Source organism: Festucalex cinctus, chromosome 16 (assembly GCF_051991245.1).
Source record: "Festucalex cinctus isolate MCC-2025b chromosome 16, RoL_Fcin_1.0, whole genome shotgun sequence".
NCBI classification, from domain to species: domain Eukaryota; kingdom Metazoa; phylum Chordata; class Actinopteri; order Syngnathiformes; family Syngnathidae; genus Festucalex; species Festucalex cinctus.
Genome location: NC_135426.1, coordinates 13,671,995 through 13,699,840, shown reverse-complemented (window position 1 = coordinate 13,699,840; position 27,846 = coordinate 13,671,995). Strand labels below are relative to the sequence as shown.

Below are 27,846 nucleotides of genomic sequence, written 5' to 3'. Positions count from 1 at the left end.
GTAAAAGTAGTACGTTACAGTAATATGATAGACTAATAAGGAAAGACACATTACTTTATATATTTTTTAATTAAAAAAACAGTGCTTTTATTTATGTAATACTGTGGAAAAATAATTACATACATTTTTAAAAAATATTGAAGGTAGAGAAATAAAAAAAAAAAAGTTTGATAACATATTTTAAACAGTTTTTTTCCTGCTACGGAACAGTACAATAACATAAACATTGTGGTTTTCTAAATTCAAAGACACAATAATACAGGATACAGTCCTACCAGAGGTATAAAAGTACTAGATCGTGAGAGAAATGATACAGACGTATATTGAAACACACACTCACATACACACGTATTGTATACATATGGACATGCATACAACAGTCCCACGCACACATGAGTCAGACGCGGCACGTTTGGAGTATGCATGTATCCATTCACGCATCTATACAAACACGCTGTACAAATTGGTGTGCGTGCCAATGCCCACACACCGACTCCATCTTGACTTCTCTCGCTCACACACAAACACACATGCGCGCACACGCACACTCACTACTACATGTCAATATTGGAGACAGCCTTCATGGAGTCTATCCATACACATTCTCTTCCGGCCCTTTTGGCAGGCAGACGATGAGAAACAATAATGTTCTCCCGATAAGGCCACTCAGTTCTAAACCCCACGTCTGTGTTTTTCTCACCGTCCGCACCAGTCTTTTAGTTTAGAGCTCGGGTTTGGGGGAAGGCCCAAGCTGAGGAAAAAGTCTGAATCAAGGTAGGTCCCTCACCTGGTTTGTAAAGCAACAGTCGCCAATAGAAGGAGCTTCTACTGCATCTACTGTACATGGTCTACGCTGAAGAACAATATGAACACTTGGCACTAGGTTTCTTTTTATACACTGGTATACCCTTTTTGATGGCACGACCCCTCCAACCTCCAACTTTTGGTCCAATACATACACATCATTTCATGTTTGACATTGACAAAAATAATTCTGTAATGTTAAAAAATAGAATACAAAGCTCTAGTCAGGTGTGCAAATTAAAAAGACGACAGATATAGATGAGAGACTTCCAAGCATGAATACTGTTGATGCAGTGCAAAAGGATGATGACCTTCATACTAACAACCATTTTCCCTTGGCTAAAAAAGCATGATGGGAAAAGTTGGAATTAAAAATGGCAGCCACCAGGGTTCATAACGCGGCCCGGTTCTTTTTTTCTTGGTGTTCACTCTGACTGCCAATCAAATGACCGCAGTTTGTCTTGACTTTTAGGTGTGCTGCTTCGTGGAAACGTGGCTCGTCTGGCGTCGTCCTCGTCGTGATTGTGACTTGCGTCGTCTGCTCTCTCCGAGCTCCCGTTTCCAAACAGTGTGCAGCGTGCCCACACTTTTCCTGCCCGATCTCACGGGCGCGCTCCTCTATAACTGTGCATGTGCCGTACCTCTTCATTGGTGTGTGCGTGTAAATATGTGTGTGTTGGTTTTAGCTGCAATGCTATGTCTAAGACACTCCTCGTGTTGTCCGGTCGGTTTCACACGTGAGTCTGCATCCGCTGTGTGTGTCGGCTGTGGGAATAGTCGGAGTGTTGCGACGTGTAGGAAAAGCGAGTGGAGCTGCCGTACTTCCCGAGTCCCGTGTCCGAGCCCGAGGGCGCGGCGCCCCCGGGACCCACGCCGACCCCCGGCCCGGCCACCCCGGATCCCACCCCGTACATCTCATACGAGGGTCCTGCCTCCAGCGGGGCGAGGCTGGATGGCGCGAAGCCCATCCGGTAGGTCTGGTAGTGCGACGGGTATCCGTAGTTGTCGTACGCTAGCTGGGAGGTGGAGTCCAGCAGGCTGCAGTCACCCGGGAAGTCGCCGGCGGCGGGGGCGGCGGGGTTGCTCGGCGCTTGCTGGCTCTGGCCCCCGCGGGTGAACGTGTTGAACTGCGCGTAGCTGATGTGGGAGAGTCTGGAAGGTGGGCGAGGGTCGTAGCAGGCCTGGGGGCGACCCGGGGAGGTGAGAGGGCCAGGCGGGCCAGGGCCCCCGCCGCTGGCCGTGGCCCCCGAACCACCTGCGCTGCTGCCGCTAATGGATGCGGCCCCGCCTGGCGTACCGGTGGGGGAACGGTAGTCGGAGTAGTGCATGGTGGAGCGGGAGGCGGGACGGCCCTCGTCTAGCGTGGACGCTCGTACATTGTAGTAGCCGTTAGTGGGATCCTTGGAAAACACAATAAATAAAAATACATGTTAATTTTTCTCAGGAAGTCACAGTGTCCTAACCTTGCTCTCATAAGATGAATTCTCATGGTATTTGTGAGTTCACAAACTGGAGAATACATCTTGTACCGGTCCCGCAGATAGCTGCCGTTCCCGAACCACTGGTGGTTCGGACCAATCACAGAGCGACATTGTGTTTGGGGGCGGGATGTGCTATAACTGTGACGAAACCAGGAGGCCAGCGCCGATGCCGGAGCTAACAAACAAACAAACCTAACATGAACGAATGGACACTGCAATTAATTCTGTTCTCGCAGAATGAGTCACCGTTTGAATGTTGCACAGCGAGGGGCGCTTCGTGCATTTCTAGCTGGTAAGATGTTTGTGCTTTTCCCCCCTTGGACATGAACGGAGATGACATTTTGATTGGTTAAAACAAATGCGTAGAATGTCGCATCGAATTATTGTACAGAATGACGAAATTACTGTGGAGCGGTACTAGATGGATATTGCGAAGCATATTTATCTGGCTATTGCCAGGTTAACAATGTCCCATCACTGATGAGCTATTTTTAGAACAGACCAGAGGGCTACTCATGTTGCCCTTGGGCCTAACTAGCACCCACTGGCATATTTTTTAAAACAACGCATATTAATTAGTGCAATATACATCAGTGTTTTCAATGGGGGAAAAAGCGAATTTGAAGCAATTAACTTCAAAGAGGTTGTTTGTTTACCCAACAGCCAATCATTGTACCCTGCTTAGACATCCCCTCAAAAAATGAGATGAAGAACTCGTGTGATAGCCAGTATTATTAGTTATCGAAAGTTATTTTAAAACCTCAGCCCTTGCCTATACGGGGGGAAAAAGGAGAGGATTTTACATATGATTATTTCAAGTATAGGTTTATTTTTGGTATATATTTTTTTGTACTAACTATAGGGGCTAGCTTACTAGATAAATCAATCAATAAATTAATGCATACTCTTAATGTTTATGAAGAGGTGCTGCTGTATCAAACTGAGTTTTTTCCCCCTAAAATTAAGATAGGAATATGTTTGTGTCATGACTGGGTCATGCAAGGGTTATGTTTGGGTCATGACCATGTGGTCAAGTGTCTGTTTTGAACTGAGGTCAAGAGTCTGTTTTGAACTGATGCAACCAGCATGAAGTTTCAACTGGTAAGACACTATGTGATGTCAGAAGCTATGTGATGTCAGGAATATTTTATCTCTTTATCTGGTCAACAGCCAATCAGATCGATTCGCTGTCTATATAAGCCTGACTGAGATGTGTGTGTTTTTGTTGGATTATTTCCTCTGTTCCCCTGAGCACCTCTACAGCCTAAATTAGCTTAGCGTCTCTTTGATTCTTGATACATTCTCGTTGTTTCTGGTCTAGTCAAGTCAGTTCCACGCCTCTCTACGTTTTGCAAATAAGGAGTTAAATCCTTATTTGTGTTTGCATTTTTGGGATCCAATTCTAGAGCTTAACAGTTTGTTTTATGTTTTACAAATAAATTCACATTTAAATAACCTTTATCAGATTTAATGGTGTAGTCTGAGACATTCCCAAAAAGTGTTATGCTCCTCCCTCATAGTAATTGTGTTAAAAAGTACAAAACAGTGACTTTTATCTTCCCCTGCTTGGGGCTGAGCACCCTTAAACCTATGGTCCTAGAACTGCCCCTGGCTCTGAGCCTTGCTAAGGTTCAAGTGCATGAATCAGAGTGGAATTTCGCCAACAAACTGGGTGCAGGAAAACTGACTATTCCTGACATGAATCTTCCATCCCATCATCTCTCACGTAACCAGACGCCTCGCTCGGCCATTGTTTAACAGCGCTGGTGCTTTAGGCAGCGGGTGGGAAGGGTGGGGGTGGGGTGGTGGCTGGGGGTCATCTAACCACCTCCCAGGGTGGATTCATGTCTGCGTTCCTTTAAAATGATCTGACTCGTCCTCAGACTGGAGGCTTGGCAGGGCGCGCGGCAACATTTTGACAGCTCCATGAAAATCAAGTAGATTCATTACCTCGGTCCAACCCCACAAGGCTCAAAATGCAGAAAATATGCATGTCGGCTTGACTTGTCTTTATATCTGGTCTCGTTTGTTTGCTCTCCGCGTGGGTGTAAAACGAATGGGGAGCTCTCACCTTCAGGTCGTACTCCTGGCGGGTGTCCAGGGTGTCGCTGCGGAGGTCCGACTTGAGCTCGATGTCGTCCTTAAAGGGCTGATTGGAGGGAGAGAAGGACACAGAAGGGAGAAACTAAACAGTCAAAGAGGAGAACCAAACCAAAAAGGAGACAAGGAAATGGAGGAAAGGATGCAACGAAATGTGACACAAAAGAAAGAAAATGGAATTCAAGGTGTTAATCAAGGAGAAACTGACAGGGAGGCGAGGTTACACACACACAGCTCACCGAGTACATGGCCTTCACCATGCGCGAGGCCGTGGACACGCTCCCCGAGTCCTCCTCCAAGCTGTGGCTCTCCTTGTTTATCGTTTCCACCTTAATGTCCGGCTTTCCCAGCGTGACCCCTCGCCGACCTGGAAGCACAACATGCAAAAAGGTCACACACAAACGTCTCGTGCTGAGTGTTTTGACAAGCGCAATTCAGCGGGGGCCTCCGTCCATCCAAAGGAGTTTATTTGTACTGTATGGAAAACTATCACTGGTGTGGACTTTGACCGTTTCTGTTTGAATTTGGAGTTTCAAGTCGAAGGTGTGACTCACTGCCTTTGCGTTGGCGGTAGAAGATGAGTACGAAGATCAGGAAGAGGATGAACACGAGGATGGTGGAGCCCACTGTCCCACCAGCTATGATCCCCACTGGGACCTCCTCTGAAAAACATGACAGCAAACATTAAGATAATTTTACAAACAAGCAATAAATTCATGTTTTCACTTGTCTTAATTTTATCAGCCATTTTTAACTCATTGGCTCCCAAAAATGGATAAAAAACGTTCTGTTTTAAATATTGCCATGATCCCAAAAATGTATTTATACGTTTTTTTTTTTTTTTTTTTTTTTATGCAAGAGCAGAAGGCTTTAATGCAGCCTCTGAACTGAAGAGACCGCTTAAAGCAATGGTAATTATTACAAAAACGGCCAGGAGGTGGCAGCAGAGTATAAGAGATCAACCAGGGCCATGTTGCAAAAAGCTCTTTTCTCCAGTGTTTCAAACAGATTTGTGAATAATGATGAAACGTAGCTATATTCTAATGCTAATTGCTGCAAAACGGAAACAGATACAAATATACTTATTTTTTCTGATGAAATAAGAGACTAATCTTTCTTTTTGTAGGTTCTATGTTTTTATAACAATATAACTCAGTATTCTGTGGTCCTTGCAAAATCAGTCAAAATCCAGTAAAACAGCCGGGAACGAAAGGGGGTTACTTCAGTGAAAATGGCTGAGAGTCAATGAGTTAAATTTAGTCCCAGTTTTAGTTCCGTTTCAATCACGCTTGTTAGTTTTCATCATAGTCAACTCATCACAAGTTTTATTTCATCCATTTTTGTTTGACTATAAATCTAACATTTTAGTCTCAATTTTATCCGTCGAGTTTGAGTCAACAAAAACTGTAACCGTTTAGTCTAGTATGACAATCATTTTAACCCTGTATATTTTTTGTAAGCAGATTATGTTGAACATTTCAGATCTAAAACTATTTCACATAAAGTTTTCTCAAATCTTTTTGATGAAAAACAACTTGACACATAACATAATTACAGTATATCAACAAGTGGCTATTATGGCTCCATGCTAAGCTAGTAAGTTAGCTAGCATTATTTAGCAGTCGAATTAACATTGTTGGAACGTTAATAGTCCTTAATAGTTTCTACATTTCCGTCTCGTCCACATTTGCCGACGAAAATGTATACTGATTTAGTCCCAGTTATTGTTTATTAATGAGGGCTTTAGTCTCGTTTTAGTTGACGAAATTATTTCTGTTTACCTTTCGTTGACAGTTAACACTAGTTTTCACCAAACTTGTGTTAATTGTGAAGACGAGATGAAAAGGTACATTACTTAATAAAAACTGGAGTAAAATCTATGGAAATTTTAGTTAATGAACAAAAACGAGACAAAAATTGTGATTTTTGTAACATCTTATCTCTGCTAATCTGTCACTGTGACACTGTCATGTGACACCCCTTTTAAAATTTACAGCTCGCAAGTGCAACATGCACAAACACAAGGGACAGACAGGAGGTGGATTCACGGTGAAAGGCTAAAAAAACAAAAAATATATATAGTTATAACGTAATATTAATCCAACTACTATAAAGTTCCAACAATAATGTTAATCCGACCGTTAACTAATGTTGGCTAAGTTGTTTTTCTTCAAAAAGATGAGAGAAAATTGTATGTGAAATATAAAGGATAAAATGACCGTCCTGACTAAAACTACACTAAAATGTTGACAGTTTTTGTTGACTAAAACTAGACAAATAAAATTATGTTTTCTTGGACTAAAATGAAGACTAAAATGCTTGATTTATAGTCGACTAAATAAAAACGGGATGAGGTTGACTAACTATGATAAAAACTAACAAGTGGGATTGAAACTGGACTAAAAGTGAGACAAAATTTAAAAATGGCGGATGAAATGAACACTACACCAAACAGTAACAGATTTCTCCTTCAACGCACCCGTCTCCTCCAGGGTGATGATCATGGTGCCGGGCCCGAAGGCGTTGGAGGCCGTGCAGTTGTACGAGGTCAGGAAGTCGGACTCCATCACGTTGTTGATGGTGAGGGTGGAGAGGACGCCGCCGCCCTCGGCCGACGTTCTGCTTTGCTCCACCGTGTAGCGCTCCAGAAGCGTGCCCTTCTCCTCCTCCCACACGTTCTCCTTCCACGCCCACACCTGCACGCCATCGCATATGTGTCGGGGTTGCAGGGAAGCAAAATCTCACCCACTATGCTGGAGTGACCGTAACCTCCTTATCTAATGACATGCATGCACATGTCACAAATATGGCACGCAGGGATGACTTGTGCACATCCTCCATCTTTAAAGCCACTAAAAGCAGCTGTATTATTCAGCATATACTGTATCGAGGCCAGTTAATTATGCATAAGCCCACATGTTCCCATAATGTGCCCACTTGTTCCGTCGAAGGAGATTCTCCCGGCAGTGGCGTTTACTGGGACAACTGTTCCTCCCGCCGCCCTTTTATATTTTATAAATCTTTTCATGTCCCAAGCTGCGGCGGCCGCATTAGGGGAGCGCACCGCCAGTCAGGACGCATCCGTCAAGGAACCGCGACGCCCGTGTGATGCAGCTGAGCAGAGAAAGCATCCGGGACGCTTTTCTGACGCACGAGCTAAAAGTGGACCGGCTTAGAGTTGGTTTGTTGATATATGGGATGGAGGAGGAATGTTTTTTTTTTTCCACAGAAGAAGGGACAGTGCCTAAAAGCAGGAGTGTGTAATGGTACGAGATGGCACTTTGTAGGGCACAGACATCCCCCTGAGGTCAAAAAATCTGGATTTGGATCAGCACCGAATTGTTCACTTTCATCCCCTGCATATGGCTTTTTTGTGCACGCTTTGGTTAGGTGTCGTCATCTAGACCAAGAATGGTAAACATAATGCACTTGATGTCCTTTTAACGAACTGTCAATGGTTCGCTTTGGTTCTGAGGACACATTGTGGCATAAAATGCTGAACTTTTTCCGTCATCATTCATTATCGTTCATGTGTGTTTACATTACACGCAGTTAATTGAATGGATGTCTTAATGAACTGCTGTGAAATCTAAATTGCATGTTGTTAACATGATACACGTATGATATACAGAACTAACATTCCGGTTAGTTTCGTCTCTGTGATTTCCATTAAGGTGAGTGACTCTAAAATGGCAGCATTTCTATGCTTTTTTGCAAATGGAGATAAAGACGTAGAAGTGCTACTAAGTGATGTCTGTCATCTAGTGGTGGATGATGCTATTACAACTTAAAACTGATCAATGTTGCACATCTGTGCCTACAAAGGGAACCAATATGCACCCTTACGTGACTCATTTGACAGTGTAGGTCTTATTAAAAGTGACCAATATGCATTATAAAGAATAACACATCGAGTATGAAGTTAAATGGAAAATTTGAGGATGGGGTTGAAATTGTGAGATCTCAAGGCTATTGTGTTTTCTTAGGACTAGACTTTCAATCAAATTTGTAAGGTAAGTTTTGGCGCTACTCACAATCTTATCTGGAGGAGGTGTGCTCGCAATGTAGCATTTCACCTCGCCCCGCTCCCCTCGCACCGCATACTGGATGGCGTCGCTGGAGATGATGGGTGGGCCTGTGCGAAGAAAGGAAAAAGGTCAAAGATTAAATCCACAAAAAAAGGTTGATTTGGCTTTGAAAATGCTTTTGTCATTTGCTGACCGTTGACAGTGAGGGTGACCTCGGTCTCTCCGACGCCGATCCGCGGCACGATGGCCTTGCATACGTACTGGCCTGCGTCGGCCTGGCTCACCGATTTCAGGTACAGTTGGTTGCCGTTACTCAGAACCTGTGTGCGATTCCTCCGTTACAAGTCGATCCTGCGAGTATTCAGTTCACGAGTTGAACATTTCTTCTTCTTACCATGTTGGAACCTTTTTTGAACCAGGTGAGAGTGAGCGGAGGGTTCCCGGCCCATTTGCAGTTGAGGGTGACGTCAGAGTCGACGTCCACCGTTTTGGGCTGAGGCTCCACCAAGAGAATTGGGCCAACTGGAAAGGGGAAAAGGGAGGTCGTGGGCGGCGGGCACAACGGAAACAAGTTTAAGGGGACCACGTTGAGATACTCACAGTGAACGTCGACGAGGATGCTGACGTTGGTCTTTCCCACGGCGTTGAAGACCAAGCATGAGACCGGCTCGGTGAAGAAGGAGTGGTCCGCTTTGGTGGTGAACACGCTCTCCCTGGCACCTTGCAGCACCACGCCACCCTTGGCCCACCTATGGGAGAGAGGGAAGGACCAGTTTGATAACATTCATCATCACACTTCGACATTTTTTGAAACAGTATCCATACATAGAGCTACTGGACACAGAACATTGATTTTCTAATTGCTACTGCCACCTGCCAAAAATGAAACTGCATCTTCTCTTCTTCACATAGAACAACAGAGGGCGGTAAATTCAAACCCGAATTCTGTCTGAAAACTATTCGCCATAGGCTAGCAGGAGTAGCCATCGTGAACAGCTAAGGTGTTAATATACTAATAAGATGTTTCAGTCATAAGTGGTCAAATAAAAAGGCTACACTCTAAAAACAGTTGGATCAAAAGTACGTAACCCAATTATGGATAAATGGACCGATGCGCTTTATGGTTCAATTTGGCCCAACTTTATGGGCTGTTTTAATGACCCAATTTTTGACCTAAAACTGGATCAAATTAATCTGAGTATCTGATCCAACATTATGGGTTGTTATATACAAAGTTGGGTGAAATTGATCCAAGTAGAAGATCTGACCCAACATTCTGAGTTGTTTAAAAAAAATAATAAAAAATTGACTCAAAGTTGACCCGAGTAGAAGATCTAACACAACTTTCTGGGTTGTTTTCATAGAAAATGATAATTTTTTTACCCAAAAGTGGGTCAAACTGACCCAGAGACGATCAGACCCAACTTTTTGGGTTGTTCTATACAATATGACCCAATGTTTGACCCAAATTTGGGTCATATTGACCCGAGTAGAAGATCTAACACAACTTTCTGGGTTGTTTTCATAGAAAATGATAATTTTTTTACCCAAAAGTGGGTCAAACTGACCCAGAGACGATCAGACCCAACTTTTTGGGTTGTTCTATACAATATGACCCAATGTTTGACCCAAATTTGGGTCATATTGACCCGAGTAGAGGATCTAACCCAACTTTCTGGGTTGTTTTATAGAAAATGACCATTTTTGACCAAAAGTGGGTCAAACTGACCCATAGACTCAGACCCTACTTTTTGGGTTGTTCTATACAATATGACCCAATTTTTGACCCAAAGTTGGGTCAAATTGACCCACGTAGAAGATATAACACAGCTTTCTGGGTTGTTTCATAGAAAATGACAATTTTTGACCCAAAAGTGTGTCAAACTGACCCATGGAAGATCAGACCCAAATGTTTGGGTTGTGCTCTCCAATATGACCCAATTTTTGACCCAAATTTGGGTCAAATTGACCCAAGTAGAGGATCTGTCCACTGTCCATTTTTGACCCATAAAAGTGTTATTTTGACCCAACTGATTTTAGAGTGCATTGTAAAGATATTTTTGACCAACTTGGCAACTTATATGTGCAAAAGGGACTCACCTGTAGCCCATAATAGGAGGATTGGCATGGGCCTGGCAAGTGAAGGTGACCCTGTCGCCCTCCAGGACAGAGCGAGGTTCAATGGACAAAGTCACTGTTGGCGGATCTGTGAGATACAGATGGCAAAATAAGATCTAGAATTCATATTTGCTGCTTGGCTTGAAATAAGCTACACCAAACAGTTTATTTTTGTTTTGCTTTGTCGAGTTTTTGTTTTTTGCTGAAAAGGACTGTTAGCGTGCTTACGATGCACATTGAGGGTAACTGTGGTGCTCTTGCCCGCGGGGGCCGCCAGGTTGGAAGCCACGCAGCTGTAGTTCCTCCCTGTGTCCGTGTCGATGGGGTGGATGGGAAGGAAGCTGCGCGTGGTCACCCTCTTACGGTCTGGAAGAACCTCCTGGGGTCATCACAGAGCGGGTCAAAAGACACATTCATGCATGTGTGTGTGGTTGTTTTTTTTTTTAAAATTGGGACTCACAGTGGCGCTGACGGCCCCGTCTATCGGCAGTCCATCTTTTAGCCACTCGATCATGGAAGGCGGTTTAGCACCTCGAGACACACAGCTGAGGTTGTAGGACTCCCCCGCGTTGAGCAGAACCTCTGGACCGCCGTCGATCACGGGGTCATCTGGGGGGACTAAAAGGAGGGTTGAAAAAAATGCAAGTTAGAGATAATGTGAAAAAAAAAACATTTGGTAAATCTGTGGAAGGAAACCAATGACAACATAATAAATTATAATGAGAATATTAAAGTACTGAGGACGGTGAGCTTGGCCCTCCTGGACCTCAAGGCGGCATCAGGGGCCTGGCACTCGTACAAGGAGTCATCAGACAGGTCAGCCGACAGGATCTCGAGGTTGTACTGGCCCAGCTCCTGGACCCGCAATACTCGGTACCTAGGCCAGGCTGGGAAAAACACACAGAGTAAGCAGTTTTGAGATTTCACAGCATTCGTTTCAAATGCAAATCATTTCACAGCAAAGGGAAGGAGATGCTTGGCCACACTATGCATAGTCTAAGGTGAAATATTTAAAATCAATCAAAATATTCTCATCCTTTGTCTGCAGAGATGTATTTCCACACCGTAACAACGAGGCGCTCTAAAGTGGTAACACTAGTCTGAAGCCTTGGTCGACACCACACGCCGGATGCCAAGTCGGACCAGTCCCACCCCTTTCTCACTCTCACACCTTCTTACCTTGGCGTACATGCACTCATGGCGGACAACAAGGCACTCTAAATCAAGACTAGTCACTTTACAGGGCCTTTAAGTTAACTTAAGCCCTTCTTTTGGATGTCAATGTTGTTGATGTGATCGATGTAACCTGCAATAATGTGTCTGATTAGAAAAAATGACTATAACAAAACAAACAACTAAATATAACCCTAATTTCATTACTTGTTTCTTGCTTTTTTTTTTAGATCTCTTTTTGCAGTGTGATGCACTCACATCCACACATTGCGCCTCCACACCCTCATGTGCAACCCCCTCTGCACAAAATCCACTACCCCCACCCCTCCTCGTATCCGCCAGCTGTGCCACTGCTGCACATTCTCACCAAGAGGTGGCATTCGCGCGCTCAGTCACCAGGCGGTAATGTACGCGTATTTATTTACTGTTTTTGGAGCACTCAAATTGAGTCCACGGCGTGGTGCACACAATTTGCTGCTCAGACGGAGGCGGCGCGTGAGACGGCGCGAGAGTTGGGCCTCGCTGTTCGGCTGCTCGCCTCCTAACCTTGCGTGTCCTTGCTTGTGCTTGCACGTGCATGTGCGCCTTGTTTATACATGCATTTGCATGTGTAATGTGGAGGGCAAGAAAGCGTATGAAAAGCACAGAGGAGCCACACATACACGCAACTACACAAACACAAGTCTGTTTTATGCACGAAAAAAAACACAATGGTGCTTGTGTGTTAAACTTTAATAGCACATACAACTAATATTCTGGATGCTACCTGGATACACAGCTTTGCCTCTTTGATTATTTTCTGTAAAATAGCTATGTATTTTATTTTGGACACAATTTCGGGGCCTAAAATACTGTCATAAATGTGAACACATTTTTGACATTTAAAGATTGTTTCTAAATGCATTAAACATGGTTGGTGTGGCCGCTTTTGTGCCTCATTGTCACCCATGAGTGTGCGCATGACATGGAGAGAAAATAAAAGGGCAAGTGGATTTTTTTTTTCCTTCAGTCTGATGTGACAGCCCACGTGGCAGATATAGAGTGCCTTGTTGTCCGCTGTGAGTGCATGCACCTCACACAGACAAATGCGGAAGAGGGTGGACTGGAGGATTTTTTAAAATTATTATCATTTTTTTTAGTTTGACTTGACAGCTAGCATGTGAACCAGGGCTTCGGATTAGTGTGTCCACTTTAGAGTGCCTCATTGTGGCGTGGAAATGCCCCACATCGTCCAGGTGGAGCTACTGGTGGGTTTGGACAGATGTGTGGTATTTGACTGGGGCCAGGCTTCAATACATTCAGCAGAGACCATTTTGATTTTTCACGATTTCAAGCCTCCTTTAGAGTGCCTCATTGTTGCCATGAGTGTGCGCATGTCTTGGAGAGAAGGCGAAAGCATTTTTTTTCCTGAAATTTAATGTGACAGCTAACAAGCAGGCAGGGGCTTCATGCCGGTAGGCAGCATTAGAGCGCCTTGCTGTTTGCTGTGAGTGCACGCACGTCACTAAGACAAAGGCGGTAGAGGGAGGAGTGTTTTTTTTTTTTTTTGTTTGGTTTTTAAGTTCTTTTTTCAAGTTTGACTTGACAGCTAGCGTGTGAACCGGGGCCTCGGCCTGTCGCTTCTTTAGAGCGCCTCGTCGTGGCGTGGGAAAGGCCCGCGACGAGGTAGAGCCACTGGGAGTTGTGTTGGCGGAAGAAAGATATGTGGTATTTGATTGACAGTTGACAGTTAAGTGGGGCGGGGCTTAAGCACCTTCAACAGAGAACAGCTCGATTTTTCATGATTTTAAGCCTCCTTTTTATGTACTTGCCGATTTTTTTCCAATCATTCATATTTAGCAGCGTTGTTAACAACACTCCACTGTGTGGTGTGCCAAATTTACAAGATGTGTTTTTCATGTCCTGGAAATTTGATGGGAAAAATGAAGAAGCGTGAGCTGACAAGGGTGACTTTGAGAAGTACATAAAAATGGGTTTGGGCCAGATGCAACACTTCTCGTGGACTTTTTAAGTGTGCGGGGTTTATGTCTTCGCAATCAAATTGATTGACTGCCACAAAGGTCCCGGGAGCATCCCGGTTTCCAAACGATTTCTTGTGAGAGACTTCTCATTTACATGCACAGCACGCTAGACGTGACGTCTCACCCCGCAGGTCCTCGCCGATGCCCAACGCCAGGCCATCTTTGGTCCACTGAACAATGCCCGAGTAGTTGAAGACGACACAGGACAGGATCACCCTCTGGCCTCGCACCACCGACTGGTCTGCCGGCTCCTGGGAGAACCTCGCGGTCCACACTTGAAGAGGGGAGAAAAAAAACAAGAGTGAGTCGTCAATGAGGACAAACGAGCAGTAAAAACTCCCTCCCTCAAGGAAATGCATATTTCGCCTGTGGTTTTATTTCGGGCTAATTGACTGCATTGCTATGGAATGTCGTGATTGCCATCTTTGATCGCAGGCTGGCTTTCGGCCATTTTGAGAGGAAATCAGTCAGGAGAAGTAGGACGAAGCGTCTCATGCTGACTCAGTCGAGAGGATATCAAAAGGCAATTTCAGCCTTGGGTCTAACTCTCATCCCCCTTTTCCTTAATTCTTCCAAAGTCTCGGAAGCCCGCCCCCCTCATGCGCCTCCATCCCCCGACCTCGCTCCCTCTTGCTCATTCCTCCCTGTGAGTCATCTCGCAGGCTTCCCAAGCTACAGTGGCCATCATTGTGTGCGCGCCTGGACCCCACTATTATGCCCCGGCAGATGAACCAGTGTGCTGCTGCTTAGCGGTGAGCGCCTCATGTGGAAGATGGAGCAAATGAAGAAAAAAAAAAAGAAAAAGGAAAGAGACGCCATTGTGTGTCTCTCTTTATAATGACAAGTTGTAATTAGTTGTCCCTCCGAGGCAGGACTCCCGCAAAGCGTGGAGGATGCACATATCGTTATTATTGACTCATCATGATCATATTCCATACAGAATCTAATTCCATGTTAAAATTCTGGCTTTATTCTGTTCTCATGGACTCTTTTGGTAACCTCATTTTCCATTCAAACATTCCTGTGACACTATGATTCACTCCCACTTGATTCCAAAAATTATGATTCGTCATTTGTTTTTAATATATATACTGTATAGTGCCATATATGACATTTTTTAGTCATCACGCCTTCTATTTCTGTGTTCCTCCTCCTTGCTGGTTGGAAGGGGGTTCGAGGCGCACTGTCACAATTCGTTCATCACATTAAATATCAGCCCTCCGGCACTTTCTCTCTCCCTCCTTCAGTCGTTTTCGTCGCCTCCCACTGTTGCTGTTTCACTTTATTTCAACGCCCCAACCAAATCCCCCCCCCCACCCTTGTTCTCTCCTTCTCTCCGGCCCATTCCCTTACACTTCTCCCTCCAAGGCCTCCAGCGCTTTTCTGAAGGCTCCCATCCCTCTCACTTTTGACTATTTTTTAACCAACTGCCATATGCCTCGCCCGACTGCAGTCATGACCCTCGGTCCTTATTCCTCTCGTCCGCTCTCTTCTTGCATATTCGAGCGGACTGGGCGTGATTTGCCGAGGTACATTATGCCCACTAATGCGAAAGAAGGCAGTCGTGCAAAAAAAAAAAAAAAAAAAAAAGAATCCCGCACCAATCACAACAATAGCTTCTGACAGTGCCGCACATTAATATTCCGAAGATAAAGAAGATGTGCGAGGCTACACGGAGAACGGAGAGAAGGGAATCAGATGCAGATGGAGCTCTGCGGCATGCATACCTAGAATAATTCAACACTGAGCCGAAAAAGGAGAACAGAAATAAAAACCCAATAAGAGCCATTCAAGAAATGAGAGACACAATGTACAATGTCATGCAAGAATGCGTCATAATCTGATGCTAATTAACAGCACATGTAGGGTGGCTTCTTTAACAAAACAAAACAAAAAGAAGCGCAGAAAGCTGGTTTTATACAAGCTGGGGCTGTTTTTTTTCCCTTCGTTTTTTAACGAAGCCGCAAAGTCGACGGCGGCCCGAGGCCAAGCTAATCCTCCCTTCAGCTACCTCGGCGAGGCCAGTTGGAGGTATTCCCTCAACAGTAAACCACAAATGTAATCCAAACTGAATGCGCCCCGGCAGAGGATGAACAATCTGCAGAGAAAAATACTGACTCATTTAAACATGTGCTCCTCGCCTTCTGATTTCCATATTATCCATTTAACACTTGTCAACACCACAGAGTGAGTATCTGTTTGTGTGTGATTAAAGGTGTTAAAGACAAAAAATGGAAGCACAGAGAGCAGTGCAAAGTGTATGCGCGGGAGCCAACTAACTTGTATTCTTTCATTATGTGGGTTATGCTGCAGTGACAAATATAGAGTGTGTCCTGATTTCCTTGAGTCACTCGTCCCCAAGATACCACCGGAGCTCCCCGTCCACGCAAAGAGGTCGCGCACAACTACGACCGTGACCGCGCGTACACAAAACACACGCCGCCGTCGCCGCTAGCTGGCGAGCCACTTCCTGTGGACACACGCAAACACCACCGCACTCCAGCCCAAACGTATAATCGACACGTTGAGGCGGTTTGCTGCTCCTTACTTCCATGAAATGCGGGCATTTCAGTACAAAATGACGGAGGCTGACAACATGTTTGGTTTGTTATCAGGAAAATACAAACACATACAGAGGTTTATCTTTAAACAATAAAAACATGACATGAACAAGAATCAACAGTTTTCTATTTCTTAAATTCACATTGCGTATATACGATAACCGCATTAAAAGGGAATTTAACTGTTAGTCCTTCCTATGACTTCCAAATTGATGTTTGCATTCTCATTCGTATTCGTGTCTAATCAGTAGAAGGCGTGTTTTTGTTGGACCAGAACTAGCACTACTTCCTGCTCCCATCCGTGTCTAAAGAATCATGGGAAATGTAGTCCTCCTGGTGAGATCGCGGAGGTCAGAGTCAACGCAAGTTGAGCTCCAATGTGGGACCAATGCGAGATGAACTACACAGCCAGCAGTGCACTAACTTGTTAAACACTGTCGAACTGACAACGAAGATAGCATTTAGTAGGGGTGTTAAAAAAAAATCGATTCGGCGATATATCGCGATACTACATCGCGCGATTCTCGAATCGATTCAATAATCGGCTGAATCGATTTATTTATTTATTTTTTTAGGATTCACACCTTGAGCATGGAAGATTGTTATATGAACGGAACATTCAGCCTTAATATTTTATTTCAATGCTGTTCAAACACGAAACAAATTACAACCTCTATAAGACTGAAATTTCAGATAAATAAATAATACATATTCATATAAATCTTACACTCTACAAGCTTACTGATTAGTATTTTCTAAATTTGAATGAAAAAAAATCGCAACAATCGACTTATAAATTCGTACCGGGATTAATCGGTATCGAATCGAATCGTGACCTGTGAATCGTGATACGAATCGAATCGTCAGGTACTAGGCAATTCACACCCCTAGCATTTAGCATTAGCTAAAACAAAAAAAAAGCAAGACAAGATGTATACTGTTGCTTATGATAAAAACTGGAATTGGCAAAAAGCGAGATTTTAAAGTCAGACTTTTTAAAGATCGGTGTATTTCTATCCTTTTCAGTTCTTTAGTTATCAGCGTTAACTTAGAACATAGCTAAGTTTTGTCGAAATTCCAATTCCTGAGGGGAAAAAAAAAACATAGGGAAAGAGTTTTTCGTAAAACAAACGTTTCAAGCACAACTTGGACTTAAACACTACTATTTTTTTCTTCTGTGACAGTTCAAATATCTAAATATTGTTTTCATGCAATAAAACAACATTCCAAAAAGTGCTTTTGATAACAAAATAACAGTTTATTGCACATAAAATAAACAATTGGCTGGTCTGACTGCTGATCTGTATCCAGTTGTTCAGGGGTCAACGTAACTGGCGAAACGAGCCGTGAACTGTTTTGTTCTTATTTTCCACTCCCTGCTCTAAACCAAGCTAGTCGTGACAGACGACACTCCAGTCCCAATCTCTACTTCCTGCTTTTCTTCTTCTGCAACAAGATCCTGGAATGACAGTGGCTGATCTTACACTTGCTGCTACCTGCTGGTCGTTTCGCGCCAGACCCTCCTGTAAGCTTCTGATGTATAGATATGTCATGTACGCGGCAACTATGATGCTTATGATGTATCCATACGTCATATGTAATGATTGTGAAAGAGTTAAGTAGTTGTCAGTGCGCCCAACAACAGTTAACTTTCGCGAAAAACTGCAGTTTGTGTTGTCCTCACGGGCCAGATTGGACCACCTGATGGGCCGGTTTTGGCCTGCGGGTCACACGTTTGACACTCATGCGTTGGCCGTTTCATCAAATCAAATTTCTGCATCATTTTTGACACCAGCCACAGCTGGTCAAATCAACCCGACCCAACGCCAGCACGCCATCACCAGGTGACTCACATTAGTGAGACGCCACGGGCGGTTTGGCCTCCGAGGGTCTCTCGCACCACACAGTGGTGCTCCAACAGCGAGATAACAGCGCGTCCGTTTGTGCCTGAAAACTAACAAGAGGGTACAGCAGATGCATGCAAAGACATCTGGAGCTATTTATAGCGAGCGTGCTGCCGATTTGCCCCCGCATACCCCGGCCGACGCTATGCTGCAAATGTCAACGCTCGCTTAATTTCAGCGTTTCTCTCCAGGCTTGCGTCACCTCTCTCTCCATGAACTTGTTCAGTCTTAAGAGTCAAAACGCCGCTCGCGCGGATTCCTACGCATCCGTCGCATCGTCTTTGTCTCTGGCCGCCTCCCTGCTACCGTCCAACAATGTCCCCCTGCCTGTCTCTCACTTGCACCTCCCCATCCAATCCCGCGCCTTGGCTGAATTACAGGCTCGGGTCACCATAGCAACAGATGACGTTGGTAATTAGCCGGCCAAAAAAAGTTTTGCGCACCGGTGTGTTCACAAGCGCATCTGGTGGTCTGGTGAACCCCTGCCAAATGTGTCTGGAAGAATATCCAACTAAGTCAGACTCTCAGCCCGTCAATACACTCCAAACCGATTCTGTGATCTTCCCAATTCCGAGTAGCGGCGGCACTGTGGAAAACGGAGAACAAAGAGACGCGGAGGTCCGCAGACGGAGCCGTGGAGGAGGATGACATCATTGTTTCAGGACAAAGTTGCATTCCTCATCGTCGGGCGTCTCTGAGTCACCCCTCGCTGTGTACGTGTTGATTGAAAGCACCACATGTCAGGATGACAAGTCGATTGACGGCCCTGGAGCCATCGGGAATCGTCACATGGCCCACGTGCACAAATACATAAACAAACCCACTTGTTTTGGGGTCAGAAATGACTTCAGAAAATCCATGCATTGTGGTCAGGTCAAATGATTAAATGCTCGTCAGCTCGACTGATTAATTGTAAGCATTAAGGGACCAAAAAAAAAAAATGGTATAATTTTATTCATTAGATTTTTATTTTTAATTAACTGGATGGCTAACCAGTTATTGGACTCTTATTCAGCCAAATATTGGAATCTGCCTCAAGAAATCCATATTGTTCGGGCCCTAAAATGCTCTTTCATTACTTGCAGAAAGTACCATGAATATAGGCCTATCCATTATTATGTAAGTCCATACAAAGTGGTGCCTTGAGATAAGAGTTTTGTCCTGAAACCATCATTCCCCATTGCAATGAATGGAAATGCCATTAATCTGTTCCATCCTCCCCAAAAGAACAAACAATTATTCTTATTATCATTAAGAATAGCAAGCTATAATATTGTACTTTAGAAAGAATATAGCACAATAATAAACTGTCACAATTTGCTGCTCTAAAAGCCACAACTGTATGCTAATTGTTAGCACATCTATGATGTTTTCCATTATACAGTATATTCGTATTAAGCTAGCAAAAGGTTTTGTTTGTTGTTGAATAATTTGACAGACAACTCCAACTGGGAGTGGCATTCAACATGTTGAAGCCTCTTTTTTGAAGAAATGTTCTAGTTAATTTCAGAAATAGTCAAATGAGAACACATTTTTTGTTGTAAAGCTAATGTTTTGGACTTAGAAGGATACACAAAACATGCACTTTCTGCCTAATCCAGCTACGGAAACTCTACCACAACAATATGGCCGCCCGCCCGGATGGCCCCTAATAACTCATCGCCATGGTGATGCTATATGGGTACACAATAATGGGGGAGCCTATGATGTGGAGTGGGGGGGACAGTGAAAGGAGGCGACCTACTGAGCACACTCACGCTCAAAACACAAAGGTGACTCTTGGGGTGTGTATGTGCGTGTGTGTGGAATTTTTTTTTTGGGGGGGGGGGTAGTTTTGGACAAAGACGACGTCTTTTGTTTGCCGCATTGTCCGCCTGCTCGCTCCTTTCCTCTGTCATCTTACCTCACAGCCCTCCCCTTTACAAACAGTCAGCGACCTCTCTCGCTTTCTGTCTTTTGTCAACTACTTCATTCCCTTTTCATTCCTTTTTGTCCTCCAACTCACTTTCTGTTTTCACTACCTTTCCACCGTTGTTGCAAAATGGTTTCTGAGATCGTTCGTTTTAATATCATGACGGCATGTGTGGCTCCCACCCATTCTTTAGGGCTCCTCTCATACGTGCATCTGAAGAGCGCTACAGTACGTGTGCGTGGCAAACCTCTGTAGCCGCTGTCGTTGCCATGGCTTCAGCCCATAAGGACCACTGACACAATGATAGAAAGTGTGGCCATGGCAACGCCAGGATCACTGGAGGATAATATGATAATTTGGCGACGATGCATCTGACACATTACGGCCGCATGAATATGCCGGATCTCAGGAAAAAAGCCGGCCAGCCGCTGGTAATCCACGCGCGCTTCGCAGCCAGCGTGGCTGGCGGCTGACAAAGACGACTCTGCGGTAACCAAGGGCAACCTTAAGTAACAATGGCCCTTCTCTGGACACGCTTAAACGAGACAGGCACCACCAAGCGCCGTGCCTCGTAACCCGCCAAATTCAGCAGCCACAGTTGATGACATCATGAATCGATAGCTTGCAGCGGTGGTTCCCAATTGATTTTGGGCAGCGACCCGTCGCTAAAGTCACTCCAGAGCAGGGGGCAGGAAAACAGTACCCACAAGGAGCCCGGAGAGGTTGAATGATTGAATTTTTTTTTTGTAATTGACTATAATCTGATGAAGGTCATTGTCTATACGCCTGAACCCATTCAATAGGACGGAAATAAGCTGGTTGTGGAGGACAGCAGCAGTTAGCCTAGCTAGCTTTGGCTATTCCAATCGCCGCTAGTCGTGGACGATTCATACCGCTTCGGAAGTCCTTTGTAAATTGGCTGATTGGAAGACGATTTGAAGTCGCCTTGCCAACTTGTAGACGGCCCGGCTCAACTTGTAGTAGCCTCGCCCGCCACGTAGGCTTGTTCTAAGATTACCTCACCGGTGATAGAAACATGCTGATTTTTCATAAGAAATGAAGTGTTGTATATTACAATTTGGCATCTGGTTCGGATGCCTCCTGGATACCTCCCTGCAGAGGTGTTCCGAGCAAGTCCCACCGGCGGGAGGCCCCAGGGACGACCCAGGACACGCTGGAGAGACTATGTCTCTCGGCTGGCCTGGTAACGCCTTGGGATCCTGGCGGTGGAGCTGGTTGAAGTGGCTGGGGAGAGGGAAGTCTGGGTTTCCCTGCTAAATCTACTTCCCACGTGACCCGACCTCGGATAAGCGGCAGAAGATGGATGGATGGATGGATGGATGGATGGATGGATATTACAATTTGTGTTTTCTATCTTAAGGCCGAGATACACCAATCCGACGTTGTGAGACGGACAGCGTTGGGCCGACAGCATGCGCCTCTGATAAGTGTATAAATTACTGTCGTAAAGTCGCATCGAGTCGGAATACGTCGTCACCCTGCTGTACCCTCCGCATTTGAACGTACAATGTCTGTCTGGACAGAAGATCGGGAAGATGACTTAGTCTCTTTAGTTCAAGAGAGACCGGCATTGTATGATATTAGCGTTAAAAGGTTTGCCGACAAAGGTATGGCATGACATGGGGACGTGACTGGATATACAAGTAGCAGGTAGGATATACTTTTATATACGATACTGTGCAAAAAGCCGTAGGGTTTCATTCACACGTGGGAGGACATCGTGAGAGAAAAAGTAACCGATATGCATTGTTTATGTTTTTATATCCCGCTCCCATTTAGAGGTTTCCGGTTGTGAATAACCTGTTTACGTACATGTGTGAGTAAACAACGTTAATCCCGTATACATGCTAATATGATCGATGCCCATCTAAACCGCGACAAACGGACATCATGACGCAGATAGACATCATTTACGCTTCATTTTCTACCGTCGATAAGACATTTTCATGCCACTCACCACAATGCGTCCAAGTTTCACCATGTTTATCTCTGCTTGTGTTTTCCAGTGGGTAACACACAAGATGCCGCAGTACTTCCTATACTCAAAAGACAAGATTCCTTGTGGATAGAGCATTGGCAGAACACAAACGAGTGATCCTTTCAAATAAGGTATTCCAATTGGGTTTATGTGACCAACTATTTTGGGCTAGAAAAGGGGTAACCCTAAGAACGTTTTTTCAAAACCCGAATATGAACATAATCAGGTTTTTCATGTTTATATGGCCTTTCAAAACTCAAATATTTGCAATATTATGGTTATGAAATGGCTATTGATTGCATGTAAACGTAGTCAGTGTAAACATCTCTGACTGACATGACATGGATTACAGTGTGACTATTTTACAAGCGACATCCCGTCAATAAATGATCTCTTCCAAGGTCCTCTTTAATTGAATCCAGTGCAATCTAATTTCATTGGTATGTACTGTCGCTTGTTGCAATGTCATCCGTCATGGGGCAGCCAATAAAAGCCCCGGGCCTCGACCTCTCCACCCTTTGGAGCGGAGCAATAGTGTTTGTATGGAGAGTCTTGCCAACATCGCAGCACAAGCTTTCTTCAAGGTGAGCGCCTCTTTGCTGATGGAAGCGGGCACAAAGTCAAAGATTGTGCACGCCTCCACTCTCCACGTCTTGTGACGCCCCAGGAATTAAATTAGTGACACAAACTTAAATTATAGCAGCAAGAATCTGTCCCGAGAAGATTTTTGTGGCCAGGACATACATGATCAAGAACAAGGGATGAAAATGAAGACTTAGAACGGGATCAGTTATAGGAACACAAACAGTTTGCGTGTTATGGGCCTGGTGATAATCCTGTAATGTGACACTCTAGGAATGACCAAAAGTATGGGGGAGGCCACTTCCTGTTTCCCATCCTCATCCAGAAATGGGTCCCCTCGATTCCTAACCACATCCAGCACCTTTTGAGATGATCTGGAGTTGAATTTTATCTTAAGTCTGATTCCCCGTAGCCAGCGGCATCTGGAAGGCCTCCGTGAGGTCAACGTGCTTCCGATGGCATGTGGTCTTCTCAACAAAATGAAGTTGACTTGCAAAGCACGTAAGAGTAGATTAATCAGGAAGTTAGAGTCAAGGTAAGCGCGACCTCCAGGGCATGATTAGGTCGGCGAGGGCCGCATCTGACGGGAAAAATAATAAAGCATGTGCACGCCATCGTTTTAATGACCGCCGATGATGGGAGCGCTCGCTCGTTATTAGTTGCGCAATCATCGAACCCCCCCGTGGGCTGTTTTGATACGCGGCGGCCGAGTGTGGAACTGATTTGGGTGGACGGCTGACCCTAATGTTATCGTCAAGGGAAGATGGATGGAGCGAGACAAATCCATGACTCCCTCCCGCTCTCTACCCTCCAACCTCTCCCCCTCCCCTCGTCCCTGGTGAGCAGCAGAAAGTGGGAGAGCGCCGAAATGAAGTGACATCATCAGTGACAACCGCATTCCTGCGGAGGGAGGGGGTGAAGAGAGAGGAGGAGACCAGGGTGAGGGAGAGAACAACTTTTGAGGTTACAGGACCATTACCCCCTCCACCCAATCCCCTGTTCTCTGTTAACACACACTTCCATCCATACTCGAACCCTTCACTCCACCACACAACACACACTCGAGTAGCACAAAGCTCTTTCTCATCATGTGCTCCCAGATTTAATTCATATGCTTCGTCTCCGGACTCACCAATCCCCCACCCCATCTCATAACCCCACTGCCTCCCCCCCTCCCTTCTCCTCTTTCCCCTCTCCACCGACCAGAGGAATGCAAGAAACACATCTGGAACGTATTAGAGAACCAAAGAGAGGAAGGGGTAGATGGAAAGAGTAGTGGGGGCGTAGGGAAAAGAAAGAAGCCAAAGTGAAAAAACGGGAATGTTACAACTTGTGCAAATCGGGCCAGGGCCCATCTTGGCGATCACAGCGCAAAGCCGCGTTTGAAGCAGCAATCGCAACATGTTCTATGTGAATGAGCAGCCTCGCTGAGGGGGCAGTCGAGCTCGAGTAATGGTCCCTTTCTCTTTACAGACACACAAAACTCTTTGCTCTTCCACCCCCTTCCAATGGCCCTCCACTAAACCTCATCCACCTCTGTCTACTCGCTCTCAATCAGGCTTCACCCACCTGCCCATCAATAATCAACCTCCTCCCAAAATGGGGATCTCTCTCCAGAACCTGGCTTTGTACTTGGGGGGGAAACAAGGCCGATAGGTTCAGTCAGATGTGATTAAGTGCGCCTCTCTGCTTGGGGGACTCTGCATAAAGAAACCTTTTTAAGGGGATGTGTTGTTTCTCTTCGCCTCTTTCTTTTTATAACTCCGATAGCCTGCGGCCTGTCAAACACGATCACATTATTGGGGCTTTAAAACCCAAGGGCCTTGGAGCTTTTGGTTTACCCTTGACCACATATTTGATAATCGGTTATCTAATGAAGTCGGGAGTTTTCTGCTGAATCGTCACAAGTTAGCGTCACAGTTAGTTCAGAGACAGATTTAGGTAAGCGGGCATGATTCCCATCCATTGGGATGGAATATGCAAATGACCAGAGGTGGACATTCTGGCAATACTGATTTTAATTTGATTATTTTTTGTATGAATTTGTTGTTGTTGGTAATCCACTTTTTTTGTTTTGTTAATCCACTAAGTGAATATAACTATTTTCTTTATCTTCTGTGCATGAGCATTTTGAAACACCAACAAAATTAGCCTTTGCCAAACAGTTAGCAATCGCAAATAGCATTCGCCGCTAGTAATTACTATTTAAGGTAAAAAAACAAAAAACAAACAAACAAGCAAACAAACAAACACAAAACAGTAACCACCATTTAGCTCGCACATGTATCATTATATCTGCATGAGTTGAATTGAATGGATATAACTACTAATTATTATTTTCTGCGCATGAGCGTTATTAAACACCAACAAATTTAGCCTTTGCCAAACTGTTAGCAATCGCGATTAGCATTAGCACGCTAGCGATGACCATTTAAGGTAAACAAACAATAACTACCATCACACATACAGTACATCATATCTACATTACACATGTAATAGTGTCTTAAAAGTCACTCACAAATGATGCTTCAACAATAGGCCACGAATAAACCTCTAGCGCTGCCTGTATTATAGCTCAAATTAGCTCAATAACTTCCACTGCGTGCGTCTTCAAAAAAGGCCCGTGTAGAAACATGGATGTCGGCGCAAAGATGGTTCCAGTGGAGCTTCAAGGTTGACATTTTCAGTCGACCCATTTTTAAAAACCGACTTGGTCGACTTTTTTTCCCCAGCCCTATAGTCTGACCGTGAAATATCACGACGCAACCCGTGTCGTAGAGGCTCTTTGTCCTGCGACAGAAAAAGAAACCAGTGGTTGTGTTATTACTTTGGCGAAGAAGACGCGATGACGGAAGGGTGGTTTAAAACAACGATGACGTACTGATGGACTGGCTGATGGTCGTAAAACAGTGGTGACGAACTCTTAATTTAGCATTGACAGAAGCGTGGTTAAAATAACAATGATGGCCTGGCGATGTCGAACGAGCGGCCTGGCAAAATTTACTGATGTTCAAACTGCTTATATGTATTTTGTTTGGCCTTTGCCACCTCAACCTTCACCTTAAATCTCATCTCCGTGTTCTTGCCTCCTCTTCTCAGTCCTGTTTTCCACTTCTTCTTAGCTAACTTCATTGATTGTATGCTTTCCCACCACCAAGGATCTTCCTGCCCCCTGGAAGCCTGCTTCACCTTTTAACGAAAAACCAAATACAACGCTCTTCTTTTCTCGGCTTCCGCCACATTATAACCTGTATTGGTCTTCTTAATTACATCCTCGCTAAACTATAATCAGAAACAAGAACACGTGAGGCAAACAAAAAGCACACCTGCACTTTCGAACCTTTGTCAGCATTTCAGTGCCGCGGGTCAAACCTCTACCTAGTGCTTAAAAGTGTTCTACAGAAGTGTGTTTGCCCTGATTGATTATGCAGTAACGCATTAATGGCTCCTCACCTTGTATGTCGTTTCAAGGCCGGCGATGCCGAATCAATCACGGCTGTATCATCGCATCGTAACAACTTCAAAATAATGAGCTGCTCCTCTAATAACCACGCTATCATTAATAAGCCCCAGGCAGCCTTTTTTTTCTTTTTCTTTTTTTTGCTTGTGTGTTCAAATCGCAGACAATGAAATATTGTTTATTTGAAGGCAGAAAAGGCACGACGTCGACCCCGCAACATTCGGCTATCGCAGGAGGGCAAACGTGTGTGTTTGGAGAGTGATAATGGATGACACGCTTGCAGACAATGTGTGTGTTGTGATTGTCATGTGGACATAAGGGCGGAAAAAAAAACATGTGACGTGAACAAAGAGGCGCGTGTGTGGCACTGTTGAAAAGGATCGTGTCCAAATGTGGATTCAATGGCATGGGTGGTTGCTGCACCTAACCCACCCTCTACAATTCAGGTGGCAGACACAGTGACATCATCCCTTACCAGAACAGACCCCCGCCCACCCCAGTCGTCCTCTCTCTAACAGTAGACAATGGACACACACAATTGGTCCCTCCATCAAACAGGTTGCATTTACATGCTCATCATCCTCGCAGCCTTTGTCTCCTAGCAACTGTGACTGTCAAATACCTGCTACCACCAGGTACGAAAAAAAAAAAGGGGGCAAGGGACTGGCTCGGATGGCTTCCCGGTGGATGCTGACGCTGTCGGCGGGGCGCGTTCAGAGGTGCACGCAGGTAAGGACACGGGGAAGGAGAGGAGAAGACAGTGACCAGCAAAGCACAGCCGATCAATCACACTCATTCCCGTCACGTTCACGGTCAGTCCCGGCATCTGAGGAGGTGGGCTTGCATCACTCACACATCTGCAAAGGTCATTTATGCAACGTGAGGGCATCGGCATGTACGATTAAAAAAAAAAAGAAAGAAAGAAAGGGAAAAAAAGAGAAAAGGAAACGAGTGTCCTTTTTCCTTTCCCCGCAAATTACCCCCCACTCGCTCCCGACCTACGTCACACTGAATACCAACAGAGCCTCATCCGTGTGTGCACATTTGTCCTCATTTCCATTCGACACGGCCCAAAATGCATCCTTACCAGTTTGTAAAGTCAGCAGCAAAGTGAGGAGCAGCAGCAGCCTCTGCATGGTTCAGCCCACCAGTAATAATAAGTCCAATATTGGCCCAAAACTCCGTGAGGACGGCATCAAAAAGGCAGGGCTGGACGGGACATTGAGAGAAAGAAAAAGACGAAGAAGAGCAGCAGTCGCCCGTCCTCGCTGTTTGCCTGCTCTCACTCGGCTTTTACACCATTCCACTGATTTTTTTTTCTTCTTTGCCTCCACCTCTGCCCCCTCTCCTCTTTCCTCTGTAACGGCAGTCGGCTTTCTGCTACGCGCGGATAGACGTCAAGTAAACGTCAAGTTAAGGCTTAGTTTCCGGTGACAGTCTTCAAAATACACCAACAACCATAAACACGGAATGTGAAGAGAATTGAAATAAACGTGTTAGTCGTAATGTAAACATTCCTTAACTATAATATGGACCTATTGTCATTGTAAAAAAAAATAAAAGAAAAGAGATAAAAAGGGTCGTTAATTGATGTCTTATTCTTGTATTACGAGCAGCCACTTCCTGTTTTGCAATCACTGCAGTTTGCCTAACTTAACGTCATATCCACATTAGAGGCGCATTCCTCTCGCTCTCTCTGTTCT

At 44.9% G+C, this 27,846-nt stretch overlaps 1 protein-coding gene across 2 annotated transcripts; it reads right to left on the bottom strand.

Moving 5' to 3' along the window:
• Nucleotides 1–90: 90 nt before the first annotated feature.
• kirrel1a (kirre like nephrin family adhesion molecule 1a) lies at nucleotides 91–27,534 on the bottom strand. Of its 2 annotated transcripts, none has more exons than XM_077500593.1 (15): nucleotides 27,231–27,534; nucleotides 13,850–13,999; nucleotides 11,269–11,418; nucleotides 10,992–11,149; nucleotides 10,760–10,910; nucleotides 10,514–10,619; nucleotides 9,014–9,162; nucleotides 8,808–8,935; nucleotides 8,607–8,733; nucleotides 8,420–8,520; nucleotides 6,865–7,081; nucleotides 4,940–5,047; nucleotides 4,625–4,752; nucleotides 4,357–4,470; nucleotides 91–2,204 (listed from the first exon to the last, which is right to left on the bottom strand). In XM_077500593.1, the coding sequence occupies exons 1-15, from the start codon at nucleotides 27,277–27,279 to the stop codon at nucleotides 1,536–1,538; spliced, it is 2,505 nt and encodes an 834-aa protein (XP_077356719.1). In that variant the 5' UTR covers nucleotides 27,280–27,534; the 3' UTR covers nucleotides 91–1,535. The 2 variants fall into 2 exon arrangements, with proteins under 2 accessions (XP_077356719.1, XP_077356720.1); XM_077500594.1 differs by having other exon boundaries at nucleotides 4,357–4,434.
• Between the last annotated feature and the right edge of the window lie 312 nt (nucleotides 27,535–27,846).